Source organism: Passer domesticus, chromosome 15, assembly GCF_036417665.1.
Source record: "Passer domesticus isolate bPasDom1 chromosome 15, bPasDom1.hap1, whole genome shotgun sequence".
Classification (NCBI taxonomy): domain Eukaryota; kingdom Metazoa; phylum Chordata; class Aves; order Passeriformes; family Passeridae; genus Passer; species Passer domesticus.
Genome location: NC_087488.1, coordinates 14,146,269 through 14,173,861, shown reverse-complemented (window position 1 = coordinate 14,173,861; position 27,593 = coordinate 14,146,269). Strand labels below are relative to the sequence as shown.

The window sequence follows — 27,593 nt, the reverse complement described above, 5'->3', positions numbered from 1 at the left end:
CTATTTAGGCTGGAATATGGTAACTACCACTTTCTGTGGTCCATTCTCCTTGTAGTTCACTCCTCCAGCACAATCATCTGGGCAAAGGAGCTACAAGGCACATCCTTCCTTCCCTATTCCCACTCACATCCAGTTCTGGAGATTGACAGGGAGAGTAGACCCAAAATACATTGTTCTTCCAGTAAGTCCTTTGTACATTCTATCAAGCTGGGTTTATTACCTTATTTAAATCAGACACTTGAAATATCTGCCCAGAACAGTCTCATGTGCCTCAGCACAGGGGGGGTTTCAGCTGCAATTCTGCATGGTGGGTTACACCAACTACCTGTGCAGCAAATGCCACCACAGTAAAATCCAGGCTTGGCAGCTATTTTGGGTTCCTGGATTAGAAGTGTGAGCTGCATTAATGGGTCAATAAGAACAAAGCCTTCTGGGTCAAGAGAGTGAAGAAACACTGGGCAGGTTGGTGTATCTCAGTTCTTCTACAAAACAAATACCTGTTTGAGCAGCCAGCAGGGAAATGGATTCTTCAGAGTTTCACTCATTTATTGTCCTCATCTCCACAAGATGGGAATATTCAAACACCTGGGTTTTGTGGGGTACATCTCGTGCAGATGAGGTTATTCTATACTAAGATTGTTCTGGAATACAAAGAAAGCCACAGGGCTGAATACAATGCAGTAACACCAACAACTGCTTTCAGTGGTATTCTAAGAAATCTTTTTTTTCAATAAAAACTATAAAGTCAACTAGGCAAATGAAAGGATGCTTTTGTTTTTTGAGCATATCTGAAGTTATTTCACTCAGGGAAATTAAGGGTTTTGGGTTTTGTTTCATTTTAGTGAAAAAAAAAAACAAGAAATCAGCATTAACAAGCTTTTTCTAGTCTGAGTGTCTTATGGATAACAGCATTTTTCGGTAGTCAGGAAAAAAGCAGGACAACACATCAGGAACCACCACACTTAATCAAATTGAAAAAATCTGTCTCAATACCGAGCATCTGTAAATGCTACAGAATTGAACATTTCACAGATACAGTACAGAAGCATAAACCAGGAAAAAGGAGATGCTAACACATTAAAAATGTTTAATAGCTGAATACTGTATGATGAATCTACTCCAAAAAAAAAAAGCCTGACAGATGCCCTAGCCCAGTCCTTCCATGGCTGCACCAGCAGAGCAGTGAGTGAGTCCCAGGACAGCTCTTGCCCAGGGATCCCTGGCGGGCTGCACCTCTCCACGACCCCGGGCAGCACGTTTGGCTTTCACTGCAGGGCTGCTGTCTCCATCTGGCACAGCGGCCCCCAGGGCTCCAGCCAGCTGGCACCGCTCGGAACAGCCTTGGGGCTGCTCCACACTGCACAAGGGAGGAGGCCAGAGGAAAACCAGCGCCATAAAGAGATAATTTACAGTCCCATTATCCCATCATCCTCAACTACATGCAGCAGGAGCATGATCTAGGCACACGGCCCATGACCACATGCTTTAAACCAACAAAAAAGTTACGTCAGCTTACTAGAGTTTGATTCTAAAAGACGGAAATCTTAACTTAGAGACCGGCCTATTTAAAGAGGGACACAAGTGGCTCATAACTTGATTACTTGGAAAAACACTATTCATTTCATTAAATTAAACATAATATGAAAAGAAGCTTTACTGTAATAGCTAATCACACATTACAGGCATTCTACACTCCCCAATTCATTTATTTTTCACAAGGAAACTGAGGTAACTTATTTGCATACAGGAGTAAGTTCCAACAATTGCAGACATAAGACAAGTTTCATGTATCAGGCTCAGCACACGCCAGTGACAACAGCAGGTACAAGCACACCACTGCAGCACTAACAGAGGTTCCTTCACAGAACCTCCTGGATGAAGTCAGTATTAGAAACTCTTTACAGAAGCCACCATTAGGACAACACTCACACATGTCTGTCACTGGCACAGTCCAGAGCACAGCAGCAGTTATTATTCAAGCTGCCACATGCAGCCTCCCAGTGTCACTACTCAGGTCGGTGAAATATCAGTAAGAGGAGGAAAAAAACCCAATTTTCATCTGTATCTGCTCTTTCTGGTTCATGGCACAACCACACAAGCATGACACAGCAATGGTAGAACAGCAGGAACGTGCAGCCCAGAGCTGGTAATTCCTTACACTGCTAAGGAAAGATACTTGTTCAGCCAGAGCTGAAGAGCTGGATTTCATGTTCTTCACTCACCAGACTCCATGATAATGCACAGAAAGGTTCAAATTTCACATCTCTTGCTTTTCTCTGGTAAATCAAGTATTACCTGTCCTTTACCTCAGTGACATCCTTCTCACCCAAACCATTTACCAATCCCATCATGTATGTGTGTCTCAGTGGAACCCATATCTATAACTAGTTTCCAAATTTCAATTCAAGATTTTAAAACTTGTCAGATTTGCTAACTCACCTTTCTCCTTAACATCCTTTTCACCACTGCATAAAATAACTTGTCTGGCAGTTTCAATGTACATGTACAACGTGCTTACAGAGTTAAACTGCTTGCTTTATAAAGAATTGCTGTAATAAAGTAATTCTCCAGGTTACTGCAAAATTGGAGTTCTGTTTTTCTACAGTCAGATTTTTGCAGAACACGGCCTAAGGTAGACAAAGAAAACATCTCCTACTCCCCAAAACCTCTCAATAAGGACATAATTATTACAAAGAGATGCAGAAAACAAATTTCATTTATTGGGATAATTCTGGAACTTGCATAGCAAGAAAAGTTCTAAGTAGCAGACCTACTATGTGACAAGGAAATACATCATGAAGGGCAGTAAGATAAAATTATGCTGAACACAGTACAAGATAAATTTCCTTAGGGAACAGCCTCATCATCACAGAGGAGAGTCTTGTTCCTCTTTATGCACAGAACTGCAGGAATGTTGAAACTATTTTCTCATCCTGTTCTCCACATCAAGATCATCCCGCAACCAAAAACACAGAATGTTTTTTTGGTCATGAGTGACCAAAGAACGGAGTGTTCATCACACAGATAAACGTTTCCAATAATGAGCTCTCGGGAGGGGATGCTTGCAGAGAGAGCATGGCAGAAGTCAGCAATGCACAGAGGCCAACATGAGGGAGAGCTTCCCCCTGGCCACCAGCTGCCAACAGGACAGAGATCCAGTCAGGAGAAAACTGGGCAGTAATATGAAAATAATGAGGCACAGCAAAGAAAAACAGAAACCTTAAGACAAATTTTGCATCTGTCCCTGGAGGGCAGGAGGTCACAAAAGCTCACCTAACACAAACGAGGTACTGAAATCAGTCAGCTATCTCAGCTGTCTGCACTTACTGAGCTGTCATACATCTGCTGTGCAATAAATCTCACCTTTATTTACCAAGTACATTGTAGACAAGGGCCTTAAAATCTGACTTGCGATGCAACAACAAGGCTGGTTGCAGAGGACAGAAGTACAGACTGTAATTACACAAACTTTGTGAAATAACATCAGGTTGTACAAAGACACAAGGAGGGAAGGATACTTTTTAAACAGAAGTTGGCAAGGGGGAGGTAGGCAAAAATAAAGCTTATAAACTGCTGCTTTCTTTCCTTGTGCTGATAAACACTGAAGTAATTCAAGTCTGTACTTGATTCAAAAACAAAAGCCCTTTAAAAACAGAAGCAAAACATACATATAAAAGCCCTGGCAGTCAATTCAGCGAGATGAATCCAAAGCCAAACCCTATTTAAAAGAGGCTACTTGGATGCATGAACTTCTGAGTGACAAGCGAGGCAAATGGAACCCGGTGCCACATGGGTGTTTGATACTCCATCATCCCATCACTGAACTACACTCAAATACTGCAGGCTCTTTTATGTGTTTAAGAAAAATAAAGGGACTAATAACAAGGTGATTTTTAAATAGAATACATTTTAAACTATGGATTAATACATGGATGAAAACTTGGTTTAATATACTAGGGAAGGGCTGTAACAGAACACCAGATGAAGGCACTAAGGACAAAGAGGAGATACTCCAATGATCTCTTGAATGAAATGTAGATCAATGATCTCTACATCTCAATTCTACATAAACACAACTCACTGAATGTATGAAGAGTTACATTTTCACATCTTACATGTATGAGCAGAAGAGCTCAGCTGTGTTCAAACCAACCATGGCAAAACCAGCATGGCACAAGGACAAGACCATTTAAGCTCAGTCAAATCCCAGTTCTGTCTTCAGACTTGCTACCAAGCAGTGTCAGCTAGTGAGCTGCCTCTCACCACTACTTGAACTATGAGGACATTTAATATATTTGTCATGTTCAATGTCAGAATTTGTGTCAGGATATGAAAACTTGCCCTCAATAGTTACATTAAAAAGACAATACATTTTAAGTAGTGTTGAAAACAAACTCTTGTTACCAATATCCACTTTTTTTCTCTTTTTTTCAAGTTTCACCTTGTCTAATACTCAATTTTTTCATTCAATGACAAATTTAGTGCACTGTAGATCTTCACGGGTATATTTCCCACCAGGGATATGCTGACATCACCAGTGATACTATGCAAGAGGTAGACAAGAAGAACCACGTTAATTTCAAGCTCCATTAAACACAGGAAAGGAAGAATAAGAGAAGGGGGAAAAGTTCTCTTTACCAACTTTAAAAGTAGCAGAGACAGGCAAAAAAAAATTACAGGTTTTACATTACATTTCACATTAAAACTGAGAAGTTTTAAGAAAAATGAAACCAAACCTTAAGGAACATTCTACTTAAGTAGAGAAATGGGAAATCTAAAGTAGAGTATTTGCTGTATTCCACACACACAAGAATGTGACAGGACAGACTGCTTGCTTCTAATCAGTTATCAACTGATAAAGTGAATCTCAGGTTACTTTGAGTCAACTGGTGTCTGGTAACAGTTCACTTTACAGATCCTCAAACAGGTCTTGAGACAGATAAAATCATTATTTCTCTTAAATGTGAGAGACCAGCACCATGGCAGCTGCTCCAGCACTGAAGTAAACCACAGATTGTTGCTGAGCTGCTGTGCCACTTGCATTATGTGGTCCCACTCCCAAACAGAACGCAGGCCAGTTTTACAAGGAGTAACTTCACCACATTGATTCTATTACCAGCTAATGCAGCAAAGTTCTTAGCTTGAATTAAGCCGAGTGTACATAAAGGACTGCCAAATCAATATGTAAGAGAATGCAACTACCACGACAGAGCTTTCACCCAGTCAGAACAGATCTATCAGCTCCTAGAACTGTTTCTGCTAAGGAAAGGTTCCCAATTCAGGCCTCTTGGGTAACATATGGCTCTCCCTGTGCTCCAACACTGCTTGCTGACAACACAGCCCAGGATAACAGAATAAACTGTAATGTCATTATAGCATTTCACTCACTTGCTCCATTGTCCACAGGTTAACAAGACTGGAGACAGTGGCTCTGGGCAGCTCTTTCTGTCCAAGTCTAGAAAGGTTCTAACAATGGCTCTTTGCATGGTGCAGAAAAAAATAATCTCATTTTTAATAATGTTTTGAACAGGCCAGTGAGATGTGTATGGGTCACCTTCAGACTGCCTTTCTCCTGATGAGGACATATCTATCTCCTCACCTTGGATGCTGCTGTGGGCTACAGACACGTTACAAACACTTGGAGAACCACGGGAATACAAGTAATAAAAAGCCCCAAACCACTGTTTTAAAGTAGCTGTCAGTCAAGTGAAACAGAAAGGTGTGGCTAATTAAAAAAAAAACAACCCTATATCTACCAGGAAAAAGAAAGAAACCAGTTTCTTCATAAGAATTCACAGGTCGTAAGAATTCATGGATCTGCACATGAACAGGGAAAACTGCGGGTGCTTGGTTTAATGTGGGAAACACAAGGTTTTAAACCGAGTTAATGTTTCTCTGGTTTAAAACAAATCAGCCACCACTGGGAATCAAACTAACAGTTGCAAGAGCATTTGTAATGAAGAAGGATCCCCAGAGTCCATCCCAAAGGAAAACACTTTTTTTTTTGCTCAACTCAAGGAGCAGTAATTTAGGAGAAGGAGAGTCAGCAATTTAAAAGCAGAAAACTTCCACTACTAGTCAGGAACATTTGCCTCAAATTTGTTACACCAGCTACTGAAAGAGAAAATCCTCAAATGAAAGGAGGAGAGTACAAGGTTTGCAGGCAATTTGCAGCTCTGGTTTCACCTTAACGCTACAGATTAAGGCTTGAAACAAAAATGAGGCTATCACCTAACCTTTGTTTGGGGTTTAAAGCTTTGATGGCTTAAAATAAAGCTCAACACATAGTCCAGCAAATCAAACAAAGCTATTCCACCCTGCTCACCTTCACACTACTCCCAGTCATTTCAGTTTAAAAGCTTTCAGCATTAAGCAAATAAAATCGTTGACTGCAGACAAAATTAAAGAGATGATACAACTACTCTGACAAACAGCTTGGCTATGAGCAAACCTTTGACTGCTGATAAGACCACAGGAAAAAAAAAAATAAGCCTTCTTGTCCAACATATCCCTCTTTTTTCCTTCACCAGCTCGTGCAGATCCATCTTCTTCCTCTACAAAAGGGAACAAATAGGAAGTAGGAAGCAAGTAGGAAGAAAACTGCATTTATTGTCTCTCCCATCCATGTTAAAAAAACAGAAGTCCTGATGGCTCAGATCCCACAACTTAAAAATTGCCATTCACCATCTTCAAGTTCTCAGTGCAAGACTAATTCCTAACCTTTGGACCAGAAACCAACAAGTGATTTTAAAAAAACCCCACAATACAGGATGCAAAATAGGGCTTAGCACCACTAGGAAGAGGAAGGTCTTGTATTTTCAGCACCAGAGACACAAGCTCAGTGGAGCATTCTCAATCTGGCATGTCCCATGGGTACAGAGCTAAAATCTCATGTCTGGGTATCTCTCACACCAAAGGTCATGTCTTCACACTGAGAGGAAAGAGAACATTACCTTCAGCAGGTCTAAGGACCTTTTAAATCCTTAGTGGTTAAGAACTAAGGAAGATTGCTCAGGTATGAAACTGGAGACCTCCTGAACAATGAAGCTTGCAGTTGACTTTGACACTTCTCATGGGCTTTCAGGGAGAAGGCAGTTCCCACAGCACATGGCAAAGAAGAACATCCTTCCTGAGTCAATCACACAGTTCACTCAGGTAGCCACAGCAGAGTATGCAGCTGAAAAAGAGACATGCTTCTTGAATCCTGGACTCCTCTTTCAAGTGCTCCACAGGATTTGTAATCCAGAAGTTTGGTGCACACGCTAAAAACGTTAAAGAAAAACAAGCTAAGATTTCCTCGTTAATTTAAGCAATCCAAACACCAAGCCTGTGAAGATGGCACAGCCTGGTGAGGTTCCTGGCCTGTCTCTTACAGTACAAAGCAAATCACCTGAGCAACAACTCCCTGTTCCTGGACAGGTACATGGGGAAGGCCCTTGGGAAGCAAACGTGCCTCAACAGGCACAAGATGAGACCAGTAGCTTACTCTGAAGACTGCAAGGTCACTTCAGCAAGAGCATGACACACTGATTTAGACTGAGAACCACAATACTTGCTACTGAAAACATGACATGGCAGTTATCTGCTAAGTTATTTTAACCTTTTTAACTCTGAAAGTCAGGAAATGAACCAAAGTAATTTCAGGTTTAAGTCTAAGAATTGATTATCTGTCAAAATATTACAGGGAGCCACATACTGAAGTCACAAGTTCATGGGGAGAATGATACCTGACAAAAAGTCATCACCTATAAAAGCAAATGTTTCTTCATATCTGAAAAGATCAATTGGTCTGTAGGAGCCATGTAAAGACAGAATAATGGGAAAAACAAGAGAAGCCCTCAAACAGGCAGAAATATGCCAGAATGCAGCTGCTGTCAGTGAGAGTGCACAGCCCCTGACAGGCAATTATTCTTTGATCTATTGGCTGAAGCACTGAACAAACATTCTGAAACTCCACACAGAACCTTGTGCATATCACGACTGTGGTCACATTGACCAGCTTACTTTTATCATGAGAAGCCTTTTCAGGGCAGTGACAGCAAGAACCCTTCAGAATGAGACAGTTTTCCTCCAAGGCTTATAGTCCAGGAAGAGGGAATTTAATCACAAATTCAGTTGCCCTTCCAGCAATGAAACCATTACTTACCAACTCCTGGACACAAAGATGCATCTACATGTGTAATTGCTCACTGATGGGGACAAAAGCTACATTCAGCACTGCAAAACAGATTTTTCTCATCTGTAATTCTAAAGGAATAAGCCAAGTGTTTCAAGTGTGACCCTACAGAAAAAAATGGAAAAAGCTGACACGAAGGTCTGGCACAAGCCTTTTCAGCATCCTCTGTCTGCTCCGTAATTCCTGAATGGAGAGTAGTGGTGACAAATTTAAGGACCTCTTCTAGAGTGTTACTTAATTAAGTGTGAGGTAATTTTCACATCAAAATAGTCAAGGTAAAGTCCATGACCCTACAGAAACACGAGCTTTGCCATCAGGTTATTAAACAGATTCTAACTGTGGCAAATTAAAAATCAAGAGTTACAAGTCAAAGCCCCAACAATGAAAAAGTCCACCCTAATTTTATATCAGTTTACACACAACTTGAGGTCTAAAACCTAGCTCCAACATTTAATCACAATAAGTACAATTTCAAGAGGCAGTCTTTGGATTTCTCCCTCTCCCTCATCTCCTGTTCCACTCCCCAGCGTGACAGCTTTGTCTTTGCTTAGGCTTCACCACCAGCAACACAATTACACCACGGCAAGCCCTGTGCCTAGAACAGCTTGTACAAGTGCTGCACTTGAGTTTGGCCAAGATGCAGTGAGATGAGGCAAGTCACAGCCTCGCTCCTCCGTGTGGATACAACAATGCACCACGATGACAGCTCAAATCCCGGCTTCAGGAGCAAACACACTCCAAAAATCTTCACCAGAATCCCAGTGCCTACAAAGACACATACATAATTACCTCCTGGTTCTGACTGAGGATTGAAATACATGTTCAGGAGACAGCTTTCCCACTATAAACCAGGCTTTAGAGCCATTCTGCTGGAAGCACTGGCTGTAAAGCAAACTGAAGCGCGAGCTGGAGCTCGTAAAAGCTTATTCACAGAAAAGGTGCGTATTAAAACCCAACAGCACAGCACTAAAATGGTCTGCCAAGGCAGAGCGCAGCGTAGGTACAGCAGAGAACGGACCCTTTCTGCCCCCTGCAGTTCCCACTGCTCCCTGGATTTTCAAGACAGGCTTAGGAGGGATAGTAGTTACCATTCTAGAACCAGAACCGTTCACATCTGGCTCTCACCACCAGCCAAGGCATTTCTACACCTACCTTCATCTGAACAGCAGTTAAACTGCCCAGTGCCTTCCATAAAGATCAATTATATACATGGAATGTTTCCTGTGATAAACATATAACGTGACTGTCCTTGATCATGCAATAAAAAGAATATCACTTGTTAATAAACCTTTAATTTAGCCTCATCATTTTGATGATTAAGAAGAATCTTCACCAATAAATAGGGGCTCTTAAGCAGTCGCAGCTTGGTCCTACAATATATATACACATATACATAATGTATGTGTATGTAAACTATTAAAGGACAAAGGATTGTTTTCGAGTTATATGGACTATAATTTTATTTCTAGTTATGAGACTATAAATACACCACCAAACAGAAAACACCCTTTTCCTAATTTTACATGCAAAACTGTCAAGCATACAATATGTACAGGGAATTTCAGTGAATTAAAATTCCATGGAAGAGGGTCTCATGTTCATATACATAAGGGGTGAATAAAGCACCATAACTGTCATTTACAGACCTTCTTCACTCCTTACAAACATAGGGAAATGAATCCCAATTTAGCTACCCAAAATGTTCCCCCATATTGATCATGTACACCCACATATTTCAGGTGGGCCGGGTTCAGAAACCAAATTGTTTTCATACTGGCAATCTGCATAAAAAATAAAAGCGGGGGAAAAGCATTTTTAGCATGTACTAGGAAAACTGGTGTTTTTCCTGGGCTGACAGATAATTTTGAAACAATCCTGTTCTGCTTATGAGCCTGGCTGTGCAAAGAGGAAGTGAGAACAGATTGATCACAATGGAATATTCTGTATTTTCAGCCGTTTTCTCAAGCAATGATGAACACATCCCTACATTAGATTTCGGAAGGAAAAAGCTGTTGCAGCACACAAGAGGTATGCAGGTTACACAGGATACTCCATATTTAGAAAAAGGTAATTTTGCTAATCAAATTTTATGTTCTTTCTTCCACACAGCACTTGCTTTATATTTGTCTGAGACATCTTTATACCTCACTTGCCATTTTTTCTTCCACAGCACAGACACAATTTTTTCTCCATTTAAGCTGAAAGCACTATCTACTATATCCAAATTTGTATTTTAACATGCTATAGGCTAAATAAACCTAGATTTTGGCCAATATACTCCATAATATTGACCTGTAGGGAATTGTAATGTATTTAAAACAAGTCTGGCTATACTTCACAGGGCTATCAAGTAATTAAATCCATTTAAAATTTATTTCTTCTCAGATTCCATTTTTCCCTCTTTAGGTAAAAACACTGGGAAACTGGATTATCCTGAGAACATGAACTGAGCACAGAGAAATGGTTTGGCACCTCACCCTTTAAGTCCATCCTTCATGCTCTAGTTCTATTACAAATAATAAGCTGAGCAGCTTAATGCAAAGCACTGGGATCACAAAGTTTTCAATGGGTTGTTCCAACAAAAACACAATCCGTGCTGTCCCAAACCCCAAGTTTTGCTCCGTGTAGCTGCTGCCTTCCCCTCCTCAGTCACCAATGCGACGACTGACAGAAATCTGCCAAGTCACTTTGAAGTAAAAACTAGTTGATTCTAGGGAAAAACAGCAATTAGTTGCACAGTGCACAGAGCAGCCCTCCAGAAACATGCATGTGTATAAGGATGCTATTATAGGAGATAGGTGGGGAAAAGCATTCCTCCTGCTTTTTGCCTGGTTTACAGGGATTTTTCCCAGGCGCTAACAGCTCCCAGAGCAAACCCCTCCTGCCCTTCCCTGCACACCAGGCTGAGCCAGTTCCTTTCCCCACGCCCCACCAGAGCAGGAATCCCCTTTTCCAAGTGGATTATCAGCACGAGCAGCCTTTTTTTTTTTTCCTTTTTTTAATTTTCTTTTTTTTCTTCTTTTTTTTTTTTTTTTAAGGAAAACCACACACATAACCGAGCCAGCCGCAGCCCCCGGCGCCGGGACCCGCTCCCGGCCATTGTGCTCCGCGCAGCCCCCCGGGCTCGGGCGCGGCCCCGCGGGGCTCCACAAAGCTCCGCCACAGGCCGGACGTGCCCGGTGCCCCGGGCCTCCCCTCCCCCCGGTATTCCGGGAAACCTCCGGGAGGAGGAGGAGGAGGAGGAGGAGGAGGAAGCGGCGGCGCTGCGGAACAGCCCCGCTGCGGAAAAGCCGCCGGGGCAGGTGGCAGGGAGGGAGGCCCCGCCGGGGCTGCTTCCCTCCTCCATCCCGGTGCCCCCCCTCGCCATCCCGGAGGCACCGAGCGCTTCCTCCTCCCTCCCCCCAGGACCGCGTGCGGGAGATCGGGCCCACCTGCCCCGTGGGGAGGGAAGGAGGGAGGGCTGCCGGGGGACCGGACCCGTCCCCTCCCCGAGGCGGCGGCGGGTGGGTCGGGGAGGGAGGGAGGGAAGGAAGGAGGGAGGGAAGGGAAGGGAAGGGGGGTGGATGCGAGCCGCCCCCGGTACCTTGCGCTTCCTGGTCTCGGCCGAGCCGCTCCACACGAAGCACTGGTAAATCGCCCGCAGGTTCTGCTTCCAGTTCTCCACCTTGAAGCCGGTCACATGGCAGCACCCGGCCGCCGGCGGACTCATGTCAGACCCCCCCACATCAATCCGCCCGCACACGGGCCGGGCCGGCGGGCAGCGAGCCGGCCCCTTCCCCCGCCCCGCAGCACCGACACGGGCCGGGGCCCCCCCGCCCTCAGGGGCTCCGGCCCCTCACGCCGCCGCCGCCGGGGAGCCGCTGGCACATAGAGCCGGGGCTCCGCCACGGCCCCCCGGCTCCGAACAAAGCGCGGCGGGCGGGCAGCGCGCACTCCCTCCCGCCCTTCTCCCGCACACACAAAGATGGGGCGCTCTGAGGCGAGGAGAAGGAGGAGGAGGCGGCGGCTGTAGCGGCCGCTGCCGCCCCCGGAGTGGCCGCCGCTCCCTTCTACCTCATAGAGGCCGCTGTGGAAGCGGCGGGCGGAGGGGAAGGGAGGGGATGGGGGCGCTGGCGGCGGCGACCCCGGCCGCGGTGCGAGCGGGCGTGTGTGGGGAAGGAGGCGAGTCCCCGCCCGCCGCCGCTCCGGCTTCCCCCGCCGGCGCCCGCACGGCTCTTGTCCCTTTAAACCGCCCCCCCGCCTCCTTCGCCGGCTCCTTCCTCCTCCGCCTCGCCCGCGCCCCCCCCGCCCGCCGCGAGCAATGGTCCGAGCCGCTCACTCAACCCAGCCCGCCCGGCCCGGAGTGGGATAGACCAACGGGGAAGGTGCGGGAGGAGCGCCCCCTCTGCCCCGCCGCCCGCGAGGGAGGGAGCGGCGGGGGGAAGGAGCGCGGCGATTGGTCCGCACACCTGTCAATCTATCCATCTGTAGTGTCTCATTGGTTCCTTTCCCTTTCTTCTGTCCCCCTCCACCCTTCCTACCTAGCATTTCCCCCGCCGGAAAAAGGCGGGACATCCCGGACGATTAACAGCTTATCTGACCAACGGAGATAAAAGGTGGGGTCTATGGGGTGGGAGCGGCGGTGTGATTGGTTGGGGTGCACGTCAGTCACGCTGCAAGCGGAGAGCGGATTGGCTGTGTCCGCGAGGGGGCGGCCCCTCCCTGCGCTGCTGTCACATCCGCTGGTGCCGCTCTCGCTGCTCCCTCAGTGGCTTCCTGAGGGGAGCGGGGTCTCCTGAGGGGACGGCGGTCGCGGGGCTCCCGGGACAGGCTCCGCGCCGCGCTCCCCGGGCTCCCAGGACCATATATGGTCCCTCCATACCGCCAGCCTGCATCCTGGTGTGCCACAGGGGAGAAACAAAAGCGGTGCATAACCAGAACTGGTGTTATCTCAGCTTTTTCCTATACAAGGAAATGGGAAGACAGTGATGAATGTTGGAATCTGTGCATAGGTTTCAGCCTGTATGCCCCACACACTATAGGGTTACATAATGGAGTGAGGTGGGAGGGAAAGGATGGGAATTGTGCCGTGGTTTGAAGAGAGAGACCGGAGGCTCTGCAGAGGCTTCTTAGACAAACACTGTGCAACAAGGAAATGAGTGGTGAAGTGCCACCGCATTATTTCACCCATCCCATTTCTCACCGAGTGCTAATCACGTTCCTCGGCAGCTGTAACCTTGAGATCTTCACCTTGCAGATTTCCATGTAGTGTCCACTTTCCTCACCTGCTGCTGCAGCTGGCGAGAAATAAATACAAAAATTTGTGACAAATCACCTGAGCGCTTACCACTTCCTCCTGAGGTGCTGCTGTGTTAAAAAGGAAGCAAGGTGAACAGGAGGAAGCTTGGTTTAGGGTTTGTATGTAGCTAGAAGGTTTGGTGGGAAGAGAAAAGAGCTGGGTTTGTGTCCCAGGCTGAGCAGCAGATGGACACGCTGTCTGTCCTTCTCCTGTCTGTCCCTCTGCTGTCTGTCCCTCTGCTGTCTGTCCTTCTGCTGTCTGTCCCTCTGCTGTCTGTCCCTCTGCTGTCTGTCCTTCTGCTGTCTGTCCTGCTGTCTGTCCCTCTGCTGTCTGTCCCTCTGCTGTCTGTCCTGCTGTCTGTCCTGCGTGGGACACCTGTAATTGCTGCATCTCCTGGCTCACACTCCTCATTAGCCTCTCCCAGCAATCCCTCTTCCACACAGCCTGCGGATTATACTCCATATAAACCTGGAATTGCCCCACAGGTGGGATAAAATAAAAAAAAAAAAAAAGATGCCAAGAGCCAGGAGAGGGCCTGATTATCCCGCTGTGTACACAAATTGCACTGAATGTTCCAGGAGGTTATGGGTGGAATGTGGGGGGAGGCTGTACCCTCTCTTTGACCCTGTGTAATCATTAGACCTATTAAGTCATCACAGTGCAGCCCACACTTCCTCGGAAAGGGAACAGGAATTGGTGCTGCACGTTCTTCCTGTGTTAACCCAACTTCCAGGAGAATTCACCAGTTTTCAAAAGCAGAGTCAGAGAGAGCCAGTCCCTTCCCTGAGAAAACCACCCTCAGAAAAGAGGGAAGTTAAGGATTGCCAGCTCAAGGTGCATAGAAGGGAACAGGATGGGTGATTATTGTCCTAACAGCTTCTAATAATTATTCTCTGAATATTTCCAGTTAAACAAAGCCTCTGATATTTCTACAGTCTAAATACAAGCAGAAAGTTATTCTTATTCTGCACCAACCTACTGTTACTAATCTGGGGCTTTTCTCCATGGCTACCACATCAAAACAGGAGATAAAGATAAAAGAGAGAATTTCTGCCAATGAAATTTAAGTCCATCTCGCTGAAAAAACAGGATACCAAAGAGACAATACATATGTTCAATGTCCTGCAGACTCTGAAATTTTTACGGAGATTTCTGTGCCACTCTGTCTTGCAGAGTCCCTGTGTTTACTCCCTTTAGGGTGTGGTGTCTTATGCAGAAATAACAAGAACTGTGAGTTTAAACACAATTGCTTTGAGAAACACATTTTTAGTGGTTCTCTTTCAAAGAGAGAATATTTGAGAAAAAACTGATCTTTGTCTCTCTGGCCACTTCCAGAACAATTAGCACAGTTACCTACTCCTGTCCTGGGGGTTCCTGACCCTGCTGAGGGTGTGGGGAGCATCCTCTGAGCCACAAAGGACACACATGGAGGACACCCATCCTGGACCCACCTGGTGACACCACTGTCACTTCCAAAGGCAGCAATGTAGACATTTAAAGATCAACTCTTAGGGGATATTTCCAAAGTGTAGATGTTACCTTTCAGACTTAAAGCTCCCCCAAGGTTCCCTTGGCACCTTATTCTCCATAAAAGGGGTTTATTTATGCCAGAAATTCAACTTGGGCTTCTTGTGGTAAATTGGAACCAGAGTAAAAATCTACTTGGGAACAGTGTAGAAAACAGTGGTTTTGGAGATATTTTTGAGGCCAGCTCCTGATTTGGGGGGCAAAACTCTACACGTCATTAAGCCCTTTGCTTTCTGTCCTGTGAAGACACCAGAATGTTTCCTATGAAGTATAAAAACTTCCAGCTCTACAAACACTTCTTGCTTGTTGCAGCCCACACACCAAAGGCGACACAACAGCACAGAGCAGCAGGCAAAACAAAATAGGAGTGGAAAGCAGTGACAACATTTTGTCAGGTAGTAATTGTCAAAGCAGGGCCTGCTTGCTGCACACACACACACACACACAAGTTTACAAGTTTGCTGTAGTTTAAGTTACTCTTGGGCATAGCTTGGGAATGTTTCTAGAAAAAAAAATCTTGGTGTAGCAGATAGCTTGGGAAAGGATTTGCCTCTGGGGGAAGGAAACAGCTTCATTCTCTCCTGTGTCTCTCGGAAGAATTTTTAATTTTAAAGCATTGATGATTATGCTAATTAGTGCTTACCCTCAAATGCCAGTGGAATATAAATGTTGATAGTAGCTAAAACACACTGCAAATGTGCAGCAAAGTCTTCCTCCAGAGAGTCATCTGCGTTCCATGATAGCTCAGCTGGGGAGAAGCAGCATTCTTCACATGGAAAAGCAAAGTAACTGCCTCTTCTCTCCATGTCATCCCAAGGTGGCACTTCTGGGCTCCTCTGGATGGCCATGAATCAGCTGTTACCTCATCACTCGGGCATGCTTTGCCATGATATGTGTTAAAACGTCCAATGTCATTCTCAGGTAAACAGGAACCTTTCCCTTTGTTCAGGTGTGTGAGCAGCAGCAAGGATTTGGGCAGGATTCCTCCCATAACCCTGGATTACGAGTGGAGCTGGCCTAAATTTGGACCTGGAAGAGGCTGAAGCCCCTGGCTCCCTAACTGAATTTGAAGGGGGATGTTCAGGAGCTTTGCTCCTGCAAGCACAAGAGTTCTCCATGCTAATAACCAGTACAGAATACGTGAAGATTCCTCAGTACCTCTCCTCCATTTTTTCAGGCACTCTAAAAAATACAAGTTCTTCCACATTCTGAAAGGAAAGAACTTACAGAACTACTCTGCTTATCAAAACACACAGAGAAAAATATATTAAAGCCTAAAAAGAACACTTTTACCCCTTAAAAATTACCCTGATTTTAATCTGCAGGACATTTTTTTCCCCTGAGCTCAAGTCTTTTGTCATCCAAGCATTGTAAACTTCCACCCAAGTGTTGTAGTGCCATTGCTTAATCCACAGGCTTTAAAGCAGATGAGCTTGAGTGTCTGGCTGCAGGGCTAAAAGCTCTGGAGGTATCACAGGCAGAATCCATTGTGTGATTCTGCCTGAAGCTGATTGTTTCTGAATCCCTGAAGGTCTGTAGGGAAGCACTGGTACCTGTCATTTATCTTGGGTATGCAGTACTCACCTTGCTACAAACCCAAATGGGTTGTGAAGTCCCAGCTATGCCACCTTCTCTAAAAATCCTTGTTTTCATCCCAATCCACTGGCAATGGCACCTGGTAGGTGCCAGAGCAGAGATTTCCATGTGGCTCAGTCTTAGCAGAGGACACAGAGTGGTTTCTTGAATCCACAGCATTCCACGATAAAGGATTGGTTCAGCTGAGCAGACCCTGCCAGAAAGATGGTTGCCAGTCCAAGGACGGCACAGATGGGTGGATTTCAGTGGATAAAGCTGACTTTGGGCTTGGTTATCAACTCTTGACATTCTCCCTTGCAATCACGTATAGCAAATTTAAAGGTATTAACACTAAAATTCCTTGTCTTTGAGATCTTTTTCAGACCTCTTCAAAGCAGTGCACAAGACTCCAAGGATTCATGGCCAGTGGATTGAAAATAGTCCTAGAAAAACACAATGCCTGTGCTTATTTTTCTGAAGATCACTCGTTAGATTTCCCATCAGCGCTGTCAGAGGGTGAAATCTTGGCCCCAGCTGAACTCAACAGGAATTTTGCCACTGACTTGAATGGAGCTAAAATGTCACTCCTGCTATTTGTCAAGGCAATTACATCCAGACAATACTTTAACATCTGGCTTCAAGTGAAGACACAGAGCAGTTCACTCCCTCAGTCTCTGAAGACAACACAGGACATTGGCTATCTCCATAAAAAATGAAACATTTGTTCTTGGCAAGCTGCTTGTAGTGAAGAGGGGATCCATCCAGTGACATCCAGGAACCAAGCCCCCGTTCCTTAGCCTATAGTTATTGGCAATAGCATCAATAGAATTTCTGTCACTTTCTGGGAAGAATGTCAAAAGCACCCATCTACTGTTGCAAGTCATTCTGTTGTAAAAACTTTGTTTAGAACAGCAGATCTGGCCTCATCATGTGGTTTCTCACAAATGAGGGGGGTTTTCACCCAGTTCATCTTCTGTTTCCCTAGCACTGGAAGGTCCCTTGTTAGGTCAGGGAGAAGCATTTCTATCTAAACCTTCTCTGAGCATGGTGGTCAAAGTAAGGCTGAAGGACAACTGATTATAGGTGAACAAATGGTGTGAGCTCATTTCCCTTTCTAAAAACCCACCTGAGACAAGGCAATATTGATTTATTGCAAAATATAAAGGTTAGGTCAACCTCAAGTGGGGCACACCTTTTCCTCGTAGGAAAAAATAAAATCTTATATATAGAACTATTTGATCAGTGGTGATTAAAAAATCTATTTGAACGGGAAGAATCACAGGATCATGGAATGGTTTTGCTTGGAAGAGATATTGAAGATAATCCAGTTCCAGCCCCATGCTGTGGGCAGGGACACTTTCCACTAGACCAGGTGGCTTCAAGCCCCATCCAGCCTGGCCTTGAACACTTCAGAGATGGGACATCCATGACTTCTCTGAGTCATTGGATGATGTCTGGAAGAACAGAGATGTACAAAGAGAGGGGCTTTGATGCACCAGGTAGGCAGGGACCTGTTCCCAGCTGGTGAGATGCTGCACTGCTCACCTGTGCAAAACCAGCTTCCCTTGGTCTCCCTCCATCCCCTGGGATGCAAAGCCAAACTCAGTCACCAGCATCTGATGAGCCTTAATTCCCAGCACTTAAATAATTAGCTTCTCAAATGTACAAAAACAACTCTCATTTTCTGGATTAATGAGGGGAGCTGGGTTCCACTGAGCACGGCTATTATGGAGCTGCTAATGCAGCGTTTGATTCCGTGGCTGCCGCTGAGCACGGCGCGATCGGCCCCGGGGACAGCAGGAGCACGGGGAGAGCAGCACTGCAGGGCAAAGTGGAAGCCAGCAGGGGAAACCCTGCCAGTGCTTTGTGGGTTTATGCAGGGGAGGGATGCTTTTATTGCTGTGTCTGCCAAGTCTCATCTGGGTTGATGATGATGCCATGTAACCCTGAAGCTCAGGCAGGTCCTGAGGGTGGGTAGCTTGTTTTAATCACAGGCAGGTAGGTTCTGAGGCTGGGTAACAAAAATGTGGCACAAACAGAAACCTAAAGCTTAGGTAGTCACACAGCAGCTTCTGCCCAGTAGCCAGAGCAGTAGGGAATGTCAAGGAGCTGGAAGGCTCCTGTGGAACTGGAATGTTCTTGTCCTCTGTGTTCATTTTGCTGAGGAGTCAGTAGGAAACTGGTTGCAAAAAGTCAATCTTGCCTCATTTTGGCAGGTACAGGCATCTCAACTCTTCAAAACAAACTTCTGTTCTCTCTTCGGGATCTTGGCAGAGGGCTGGCAAGTTTGTTTTTCCCAAATGGAAGGAGAGGGGACTGAGGAAATGTCAGCCTGCAAAGGCTGCCTTGCTCTGCCCTGGGAGGTTTAACCTGGGGCCACATGACATGGACAACTCAACACTGTTAGACTGTTCCTTCCTCTCTCTGTGCTGCTGCTTCCCTGCCTTGTACATGGAATGGGGAGGAGAGAATCATTGCAAAATCAGGGGATTTGAGATGTAACTGCAGCCACTCAACAAAGTCGTGCAGCTTCTCAGAGAACTGGAGATCAAAAGGCCTGGAGTGTTGATTTCCTCAAATTCTTCAGCTATCAAAGAGCCCTTCAGTACATGTCATTCTTTTCCACCCATTAGTTCATCCAAATAAGTGGTCATGCAGCCCTGGATGTGGATTTGGGGCTAAATATCTTCTCACATTGAAGTTCTTCTCCAACAATACGGCCTCGAGCACGTGACATCTGATTTGCAAACCAAACCAAACCAAAACTTTTTACCTCTGTAAGAAAAGTCTGAAATTGCAATGGAAGCCCTGGGTTAGTCAAGAACCTTGGTGAAGATATAGCAGGAGTTGAGAGGTTGACATGGAAACTCATGGAAGTGAGAAGGTTTATGCAGCAGTTTCTGCTTTACTCAGTGCAGGCACCAGGGACACCAGGGACCTGCAGGTGCTCAAGGATCTCAGCACCTTCCCAGACCAGGAGCACTTCCCTGGAGGTGGCCATTCAAAATTAAGCTCCTTTGAAAATGCATGGATGCTGCTTCTCATGTCAGGGCTTGTTGGACCACTGACTTCAGAGGAGTAATTTAGCTGAAGCAATCAGGAAATAATTATTACAGTGGAGAGTTAAAAGACAGTAATTAAACTGTATAAATAAATAACTGAAGTGACTAAAAAAGTCTACCCAAAGCCTACTTTTGGAGCACTATTTAATGTAAATGAATCACTTAGTGGACAATACAACAATCATCTGTTCAGCTTCTATTCATTATCAAAAACAATACAGAAGGATTGGCAGGGAATAGTCGTGTGCCAGAGGGAGCCCTTTAGGAAATACCACAGAATCAGGACTGGCTTTTGTCTGTTCTTCTATTGTGTTCTGACAATGCTTTGCTAATGAATGTCCAACGTCATTTCAGTTGTCTTTTTCTTTTTTTTCCCCCCAAAACCAGATCAGTGGTAATCTTGGCCTTCCAGAGTTGCTTGTTCCTGTTGGGAAGACTTCCACACATTATGTATCAGTTCAGCCAAGGTCCAAGAGGCTGAGGATGTGTTGTCTCAGGCCCTCTGGGAAACCCCACTGTAGCTGATGAGACAAAATCCTGTGATTTGGGCAAAAATCCATCAAGTTTTAAAGAAATCATCACATATCTCCGAGAGACGCAGTACTTCAGTGAGCTGTATACTCAGTAAATTTGTCTTTTGTTACTCTATTTGAAAGGACAATAACCTCACTCTGAGAAACCAGCTACTTTTCCATAGGGAGTATTTACACTGATCATTCCCAGCACTGTCATGGGAGTTATCTGCAGGAAGCTGCAGGCTAAAGGGAATCCCCATCAGGAATCTGGGAGCCAAACCTAGCAGGCAGACACCTTTGCTAGAACAAACAGAGGTGAGACAACACCAAGCACTAAAATGCTGTCATTGTGCCTCAGAACTGATGATCCACTGACATTCCCATCTCTTAGGAGTTACTGGTTTGGAGTAGCTCCAAGTGCACACCTGAGGGTGCAGCAGGTACCCAGAGGGGTTCCCTTTTCTGACCTGGCTCCTTGGCTCACTCCTGCATTGCTGCTGCAACTTTCAGCTCCTGCAGCGTTGCTGGTTGGACTCTGTGGAGCCCCGCAGTGCAAAATCACTGTGACAGTCTGAGTTAAGAAAAAAGGGCAACAGTGATACACTTAAGAAAATAAACAGGCTTTTCTTCTGAGAAAATGCACGTGGAATAGCACCCAGATTTGACTTTTCAAGGCTGTCTCTGGGGTTGTTTTATTTTGTTTTAAAGGAAACCTGAGGCTCTGCAGCAAATTTCTGCAGCCAGGGTTTTCTGTCAAATCCAGTGACAATGGAGGATGTGGGTTTCTCGTTAAAGCTATCTAGAATTTGAGATAGAAATGCACACTTCATAAAATCTTGCTCTGAGCTCAGTCTTCCAAATAAAGCAGAGATGGCATCAAACCCTCCAGGCCTCATGCCTGCAAATCCCCACCAAGTTCACTGCAAGCTGGGTGAGCAATTTGGGAGTTTTACTCACAGCATGAACTCAGAATGCCACTGAAGGTGGGACCTGAGGGTTGACAGCCCCTCGGGGGGCTATTCCTGATATTCCTATTTCCAGTAGTTCATTTTGCAAAATCATTGCCACCATTTGCACTAATTGACACTTTTTTATAGTAATCTCTGTTAAAAGATAGAATTTCTCAAGTATGCTTTTGGTAGGAAAAGAAAAGCTGATTATATCAATGTTCAGTATATTAAAGGCATCATCCTTATTTTGGGAGAAAGAAAAACCAAAATAATTACCCTCCCTTGTTTAATAAACTTCCCCTAAAATATATTTTAAAAAATTTATTCAGTAAAGTTCTGTTCCTCCCTGCTCTGGTAAAAAATTCTTTTTGTTAGTCCCTCGAGTGGATGCTTAAGTCAGGTCTCGCTGTAATTACACACCTCGCAGCAGTGCGGGAGACTTAATTAAGAGAGTCACTGTAGGTGTGTTGTCAGACGGATACAACCCAGGGCTGCTGGAGGAGGCACCAGCATCCAGCTGCACCGGGCATGTTGGGGAAGAAAATTCAAGTTTGCAGAAGATTTTGAGATCCTCCTGAAAAAAAAAAAAAAGTAAAAAAAAAAAAAAAAAAAAAAAAAAAAAAAAAGCAGCGTGGACACACCCAGCAGCCTCTGTTCAAAGCCCCTCAACTCCATCGTCAGGGAGTCTGTGGTTTTAAAAATCTCTCTGTACTCACCAGGAGACGCTCTGCCACACGGCAAGATTTCAGATTCTCTCCTCCCCTCCTCCCAAAAGTGTGACTCACCAGTTTCAAATGGTGACATTTCATTCCCAAACTATTCCGGGAGCAGCTGGCTCCATAGCACATGGGGATGTGGGGAGAAGGGAGGAGGGAAGGAAGAGCCAGCTTGCTCAGTGCAAACCACTCATTCTCTCCCCCACACAGGTATGTTGCTTTTGCATCTCAGAACCACATAATTTGGGACACGCTGGCAAATTCCATCGGAGGAAAACAATAAAACAAGCACATTTCAGGGGGAAAACAGAAAAAAAATAAATCTGCACGTACCAGTGATGCAATTCCTGGGTCACCAAACCCCTTCCCTGTCAGGCAGGAGGGACTGGGAGAGATGTGAGGAAATGTCCTGTCCCCCTTCTCACCCTCCCCACGAGTCCGAACCCCGCAGTTCTGGGTGAATTTCTGTGTGATCAGCGTCAGGGTTTACTCAGCATCGATATCTTAATACCGATGAACAAATGCACGTGCAGTGGGACGCTGACGGGGGAATGACACAGAAATCCGTGTCGGCTCCCGGTGCCCAGAGGAGTTTGTGTCACTGCAGCCCGGCATGGCTGTGTCCCTGCTGGGGGACACCGCTGCCCTGAGCACAGCATCCTGCACCGGGCCTCGCCAGCACACACAGCTCTGCAGGCACACAACCCCGGGATAATCCAGGCTGGGAGGGACCCGCAAGGATCACCGAGCTCGACTCGGACTCATGGCCCATCCGGGGATCGAACCCGCGACCTTGGCGTGAGCAGTGAGCGGCGCGGTGCCGGGGCAGGGGCGAGGGCTGTGACTCCGAGCGTGGCTGTGGCTCAGAGCGGCCACCCAGCCCTGCCCCAACCCTGTCCCTGCCCCAGCACAGCCCCAACCCAGCACAGCCCCAGCCCCATCCCCAGCACCAGCACAGCCCCAGCTCCAGCCCCAGCCCTGCTCCATCCCCATCCCCATCCCCATCCCCATCCCCATCCCCATCCCCATCCCCATCCCCATCCCCATCCCCATCCCCATCCCATCCATCCCATCCCATCCCATCCCATCCCATCCCATCCCATCCCATCCCATCCCATCCCATCCCATCCTATGGATCCCATTATCCCATGAGCCCATCCTATTCATCCCATCCCATCCTATTCATCCCATCCCATCCTATTCATCCCATCCTATTCATCCCATCCTATTCATCCCATCCCATCCCATCCCATCCCATCCCATCCCATCCCATCCCATCCCATCCCATCCCATCCCCATCCCCATCCCCATCCCCATCCCCATCCCCATCCCCATCCCATCCCATCCCATGGATCCCATTATCCCATGAGCCCATCCTATTCATCCCATCCCATCCTATTCATCCCATCCTATTCATCCCATCCTATTCATCCCTTCCCATCCCATCCCATCCCATCCCATCCCATCCCATCCCATCCCATCCCATCCCCTGACGCTGCCCGCGGGCACTGGCACTGGCACTGGCACGGCAGCCTGGCACGGGGCAGCCCGGGCTGCAGGGACCATCCCCAGGGAGGGGACAGCCCCAGGCAGACGCGGCGGGGCCCGGCCCTGGCTGTCCCCGTGTGCGCCGGATTGGAACCGGCTGTCACAGCCCGGCCCAGCCCGTGCATGTCTGCACAGGAAATGTTTGATTACAGCTTCATTCATCTCCTCTGCTGCCGCTGGAAAAGGGGACGCTGTTCCTGTGGCTTTCTCAGCAGCTTGGGACCTTGTGCTGCCCAGATCCAAGCTTAATTCCTATTTTTTTTTTCCTTGGGGGAGCCCCACTGAAAGCAGTGCTCGTTGGAGAAGAGGAGGATGGCTCGCTGCTCGATCCAGGCACGCAGCAGCAATGACCTTGGCTAGGTAACCATCCCCTGAATACAAAGATGGATATAAAAGCAGCAATCCCCTTTTTAAAAAACACCCAGTTTTCTGCTAAGGTAGGGAAAGGCAGTGGTTTGTTAAATAAACGCGTCTGTCAGGGCTGGATTTCTTTCCCAGCTTCCCTAAATGCCCTTCACCAGCAGAGAGGGGGAGGGGACCTGCTCTTTGAAGCCTTTTCCTTATGGGAATAGAAAACACGGAAAGAATTCAATTCTCTGCCACAGCCCAGCAGCGCTGATCCACACTTCAAACCCCAAAGCCCGGGAGCCCGGCGGGCCGGTGGGTGCCTGGAGCCTGCAGCAGCAGATTAGCCCTGTTCCATAGCCAGCATCATTAAGTGTCCCCCGTGGTGTTAGAGCCCAGAAAAAGGGGCAGGAATGGAGACCGGGGAAGGAAAAATTAGGAAATTCTGTGCAGAAAGAACTGCGGTTATCCAAATCTTTGATCAAAGCACCATCTAGTGAAGAACAGACTCCTTGCAGCTGGCAGCGCTCTGGGCAGCTGCACCAACATTTGCCTTTCACCACAAGTTTGCTGCTAAAAACCCCCGAAAATCACCCAAATATATACAGCCCGTGCTGGACCTGAACGAACATGCCCCAAAAATTGCTGCCCTCTCCTTAAATCTGAGTAGGAAACGCGTTCCCGTGCTCCCCTCGTCTCCCACCAGAGAACCTCAGCCCCTGAATCCCGCAGGGAACGAGGCACCGCAGGAAGAGAAGGATTTCCATCTTGTAGTTTGGGAGCTAAGGAAAAGAAAAGGTGAGTGAGCGGTCCAAGGTCGTGCAGGAAGCCAGAGGCAGATCCGGGAATAGAGATCAGCCACCCTGGACCCAGGGATGCCTGAACAATAGCACAGCCTCTCCCTCTGCTGTCATTTAACTCCTTCCTGACCCACCAAAACCCACACAGGGGTGGGCTCTCCTCTCCCCTGTGCCTTCACAGCTCGTGGGGGCCCAGCCCTCAGCCTGTACCTGCTTTTCCCCCTCCAAACCAACAAGTAAAGGCAGTAGGGAAGGATAGGATTGGGTATCCTGAGAGCAGAGAAGCTGCAGGTAGGAAATACTTCTGTACAGCTGGCCTGAGCTGTGCTCTCATCAATTAAAACAGCCACAATCAGCATCTGTTTATGGAAATGGTGCCTCAGCTTGGCCATTTCTGTGTGTGACAAACAGCCCTCTCTCCCCTGGAGCATTCAGCTCCATCAAAGTGGCTGTGGAGTGTGGGGATCTTCAGCTGCAGGAGGAGAGGGTGCTGCTGCCTCTGCCTCTTCCCCAGCTTTTGGGCTGTCTGCAAGGACTGGGGATTTGCAGCACGATCACACATCAGAAATGCAGTTTCACTAAGTCTACACCGTTCTCACACTGAGCTTGGAAATGCTGCAGTGCAGGCTCTGGAGGAGACAGTAATTACAAACAAACCTTATAGAAAATAGCTGGGAAAGAAAAATAATACTCAGGTGGTGGAAAAAAACTGAACTGCAATGAACTGAACCTGCAGCAAAATTCTCCCAGAGACAAGAGCTGAGAGAAACAGTGACCAAGCACCCAGAAGGAATTCTCTGAAAGGAGTTTGATGTCCTTGAGTCAGAGCCCAGTTCCAAACCAGAACTACAACTGAGGCAAAAGTTAAGACCATTTTCTTGGGTCACTGTCTGGAAGGGACACAGACAAATCTGCAAACAGCTGCAGGGGCAAAGAACTGGAAAAGCCCTGAGAAGCTCTTATTTTTCTGTTTTCCATCCTAGGTCTGGTTTTTTTTCCCCCTACCACCCTAGAATGTTTTCACTGACTCCAATTATGGGAGCAGGGAGGGGAGGATGAGAGTCTGCACCCTTGTATGAGAGGCAAGAAAATCTTTAATCCTGCCACAGCCCTTTGAACATTTCCATCTCCCAGCCACAGGCACTGTGAAACTGGGAGCTCTCAGTTCAAACTAGTTCAAGGATGTTTTCCCTGGGGAAGGCTTTTGTTGCCCTGTGGGGATTTCTGCCCAGATCTTTGCTCTTAGGGTGAGCAACCAAAGCTTTTCCTACAGAAAGAAGCTGCATCTTACACTCCTTGAAAAAGAAAAAGTGACAAATAAGAGCCCACAGGAACTAGGGCACAAAATTGCTGCCCTAGAGATGAGGGTTGAAAGGCTGCAGATCTGCACTCAGTGGCTGCAGTAAAGCAGATGTCACCAAGCTCAAATCCTTGAGTTTGGAGATTTTTTTTTTCTTTTCTCCCCCTCAAGAAAGAGCTGCTCTGCAAGAGGGCAGCGACAGAGCAGCAGGATGTTTGTCAAGGAAGTGTTAACATGCTAAAAGGATCCCAGCCCTCTGCAGCTGTGGCCTGACAAAATGAGAAAGAAAAGAGATTTGAGTGCAAACAAAACCAACAAGCACAGTTTTAGATTATGCCAACATTTACCAGTCGGGGCTTGCAGAGTCTGCAGACCAGCCCTAGATTTGGGGGAGAGTCTTCACTGGTGGTTCTGAGAACAAAGACGTGTTGACATCAGTAAATCTTCTAATCCCAGTGCCTGGTGTGTCAATGAGCAGGTTTAAATCAGAGGTGAATTTCTTGCTAATTACATTAGATTAACCTGCCATGACATAAACTACCTGCTCTGGGTTGTATTTTTCAATTTAATATGTGTAAATAAAATTATTGATTCTTCCATTTCATTACATATTGTCCCTGAAGTCAAAAAAGTGCATTATCATCCTTCCTTCCAGACAGTAATTTTTAGGAAGATTTTGAATTATTTTCTCATCTTCTCCCTGAAATATTGATCCCTTACTAAGGATGAATTGGCACTGAAGCTTAGAATTAATTTCAGTGTTTTCCCTATTAGAAGAGAGGACCAGAAAAAAGTTACCATAAAAATTGGTGATAAAACCACCTTTCAAAGAACTGCTGCAAAAAGCTGTCCTTTATCTCCCTGCTGTCCACAGGGAAAGACATCTGGGATTAACTTGGAAATGTTTAAATATCTCTGACTCCTCTGTAAATGTCCCTTCAGCTCTTAAAACCTTCACAACGAGCTGCAGGAACTCCCTGTGCCTTTCCTTCCCCAGGGCAAGGGCTCTGACACGTTTGGACTTTGGGCTTTTGGGATCACTGGGGCCACTTTGTGCCTCTTATCAGAGCCAGGGGATTTAAAGCTGCACAGCCTGCAGCACATCCAGGCCCCGTTCCTGCACAGAAAATCAGAGAAATCATCCGAGAAATCATCCGAGAAATCCGAGAAATCATCCGAGAAATTGGAGAAATCTGGGGTGGGTTTTTCCCCATCACGGGTTTGAAAGAGGCTCTGCAGAAATGTCTCTTTTCTGCTACAGGAATTCACTGCTGTTCCTCACAGTCAGCCTTGCACAGCCCTGTCTGTGCCCCTGTCCCCTCAGGGGGGAATTTGGGGATTTTGGGGTGTCCTGTGCCAGTGTCACCCTCAGGGGGGGAATTTGGGGATTTTGGGGTGTCCTGTGGCAGTGTCACCCTCACAATGGGATTTTGGGGTGCCCTGTGCCAATGTCACCCTCAGGGTGGGATTTTTTGATTTTGGGGTGTCCTGTGCCAGTGTCACCCTCACGGTGGGATTTTTGGGGTGTCCTGTGCCAGGGTGACTGTGCCAGTGTCACCCTCAGGGGGAGATTTTTTGATTTTGGGGTGTCCTGTGCCAGTGTCACCCTCAGGTTCAGGGTGGGATTTTGGGGTGTCCTGGCCGTGAGAAGAAACCTCCCCGTGCAGCGCCCGAGCTCTGAGCACAGAGGAGCCTCCGTCCCTCCCTCCCTCGTTGCAGAGCAGTCCTGTGCCGTGCTGAGCAGGGCTGAACGCGCCCCACAGTCCCTTCCAGCCTGGCCCCTCGGGGGTTTTGTGATTCT

General features: G+C 46.7%; 1 protein-coding gene and 2 long non-coding RNA genes across 6 annotated transcripts in view; 1 reads left to right on the top strand and 2 right to left on the bottom strand.

Annotated features, from left to right (window-relative positions):
* USP22 (ubiquitin specific peptidase 22) overlaps positions 1-12,790 on the bottom strand; it is an 89,683-nt gene extending 76,893 nt beyond the window's left edge. The window contains exon 1 of one of the 3 annotated variants that reach the window (XM_064390669.1): positions 12,697-12,790. Coding sequence is in view for 2 of the 3 variants with exons in the window: in XM_064390668.1 (XP_064246738.1) it covers positions 11,760-11,885 (126 nt within the window). In the remaining variant the exon portion in view is untranslated. Of the gene's footprint in view, positions 1-11,759; positions 12,444-12,696 lie in introns of those variants that run through there. The other 2 variants (XM_064390668.1, XM_064390667.1) reach the window with 2 other exon arrangements.
* On the top strand, positions 12,673-19,487 carry LOC135281637 (uncharacterized). Of its 2 annotated transcripts, none has more exons than XR_010348225.1 (3): positions 12,673-12,771; positions 15,799-15,902; positions 16,940-19,487. It is a non-coding gene; the product is annotated as an uncharacterized LOC135281637 (long non-coding RNA). The 2 variants fall into 2 exon arrangements; XR_010348224.1 differs by having other exon boundaries at positions 16,929-19,487.
* Positions 19,488-19,683: 196 nt separating this feature from the next.
* LOC135281636 (uncharacterized) lies at positions 19,684-22,686 on the bottom strand. Its single transcript, XR_010348223.1, has 3 exons — positions 21,800-22,686; positions 21,566-21,657; positions 19,684-20,694 (listed from the first exon to the last, which is right to left on the bottom strand). It is a non-coding gene; the product is annotated as an uncharacterized LOC135281636 (long non-coding RNA).
* Positions 22,687-27,593: the final 4,907 nt, after the last annotated feature.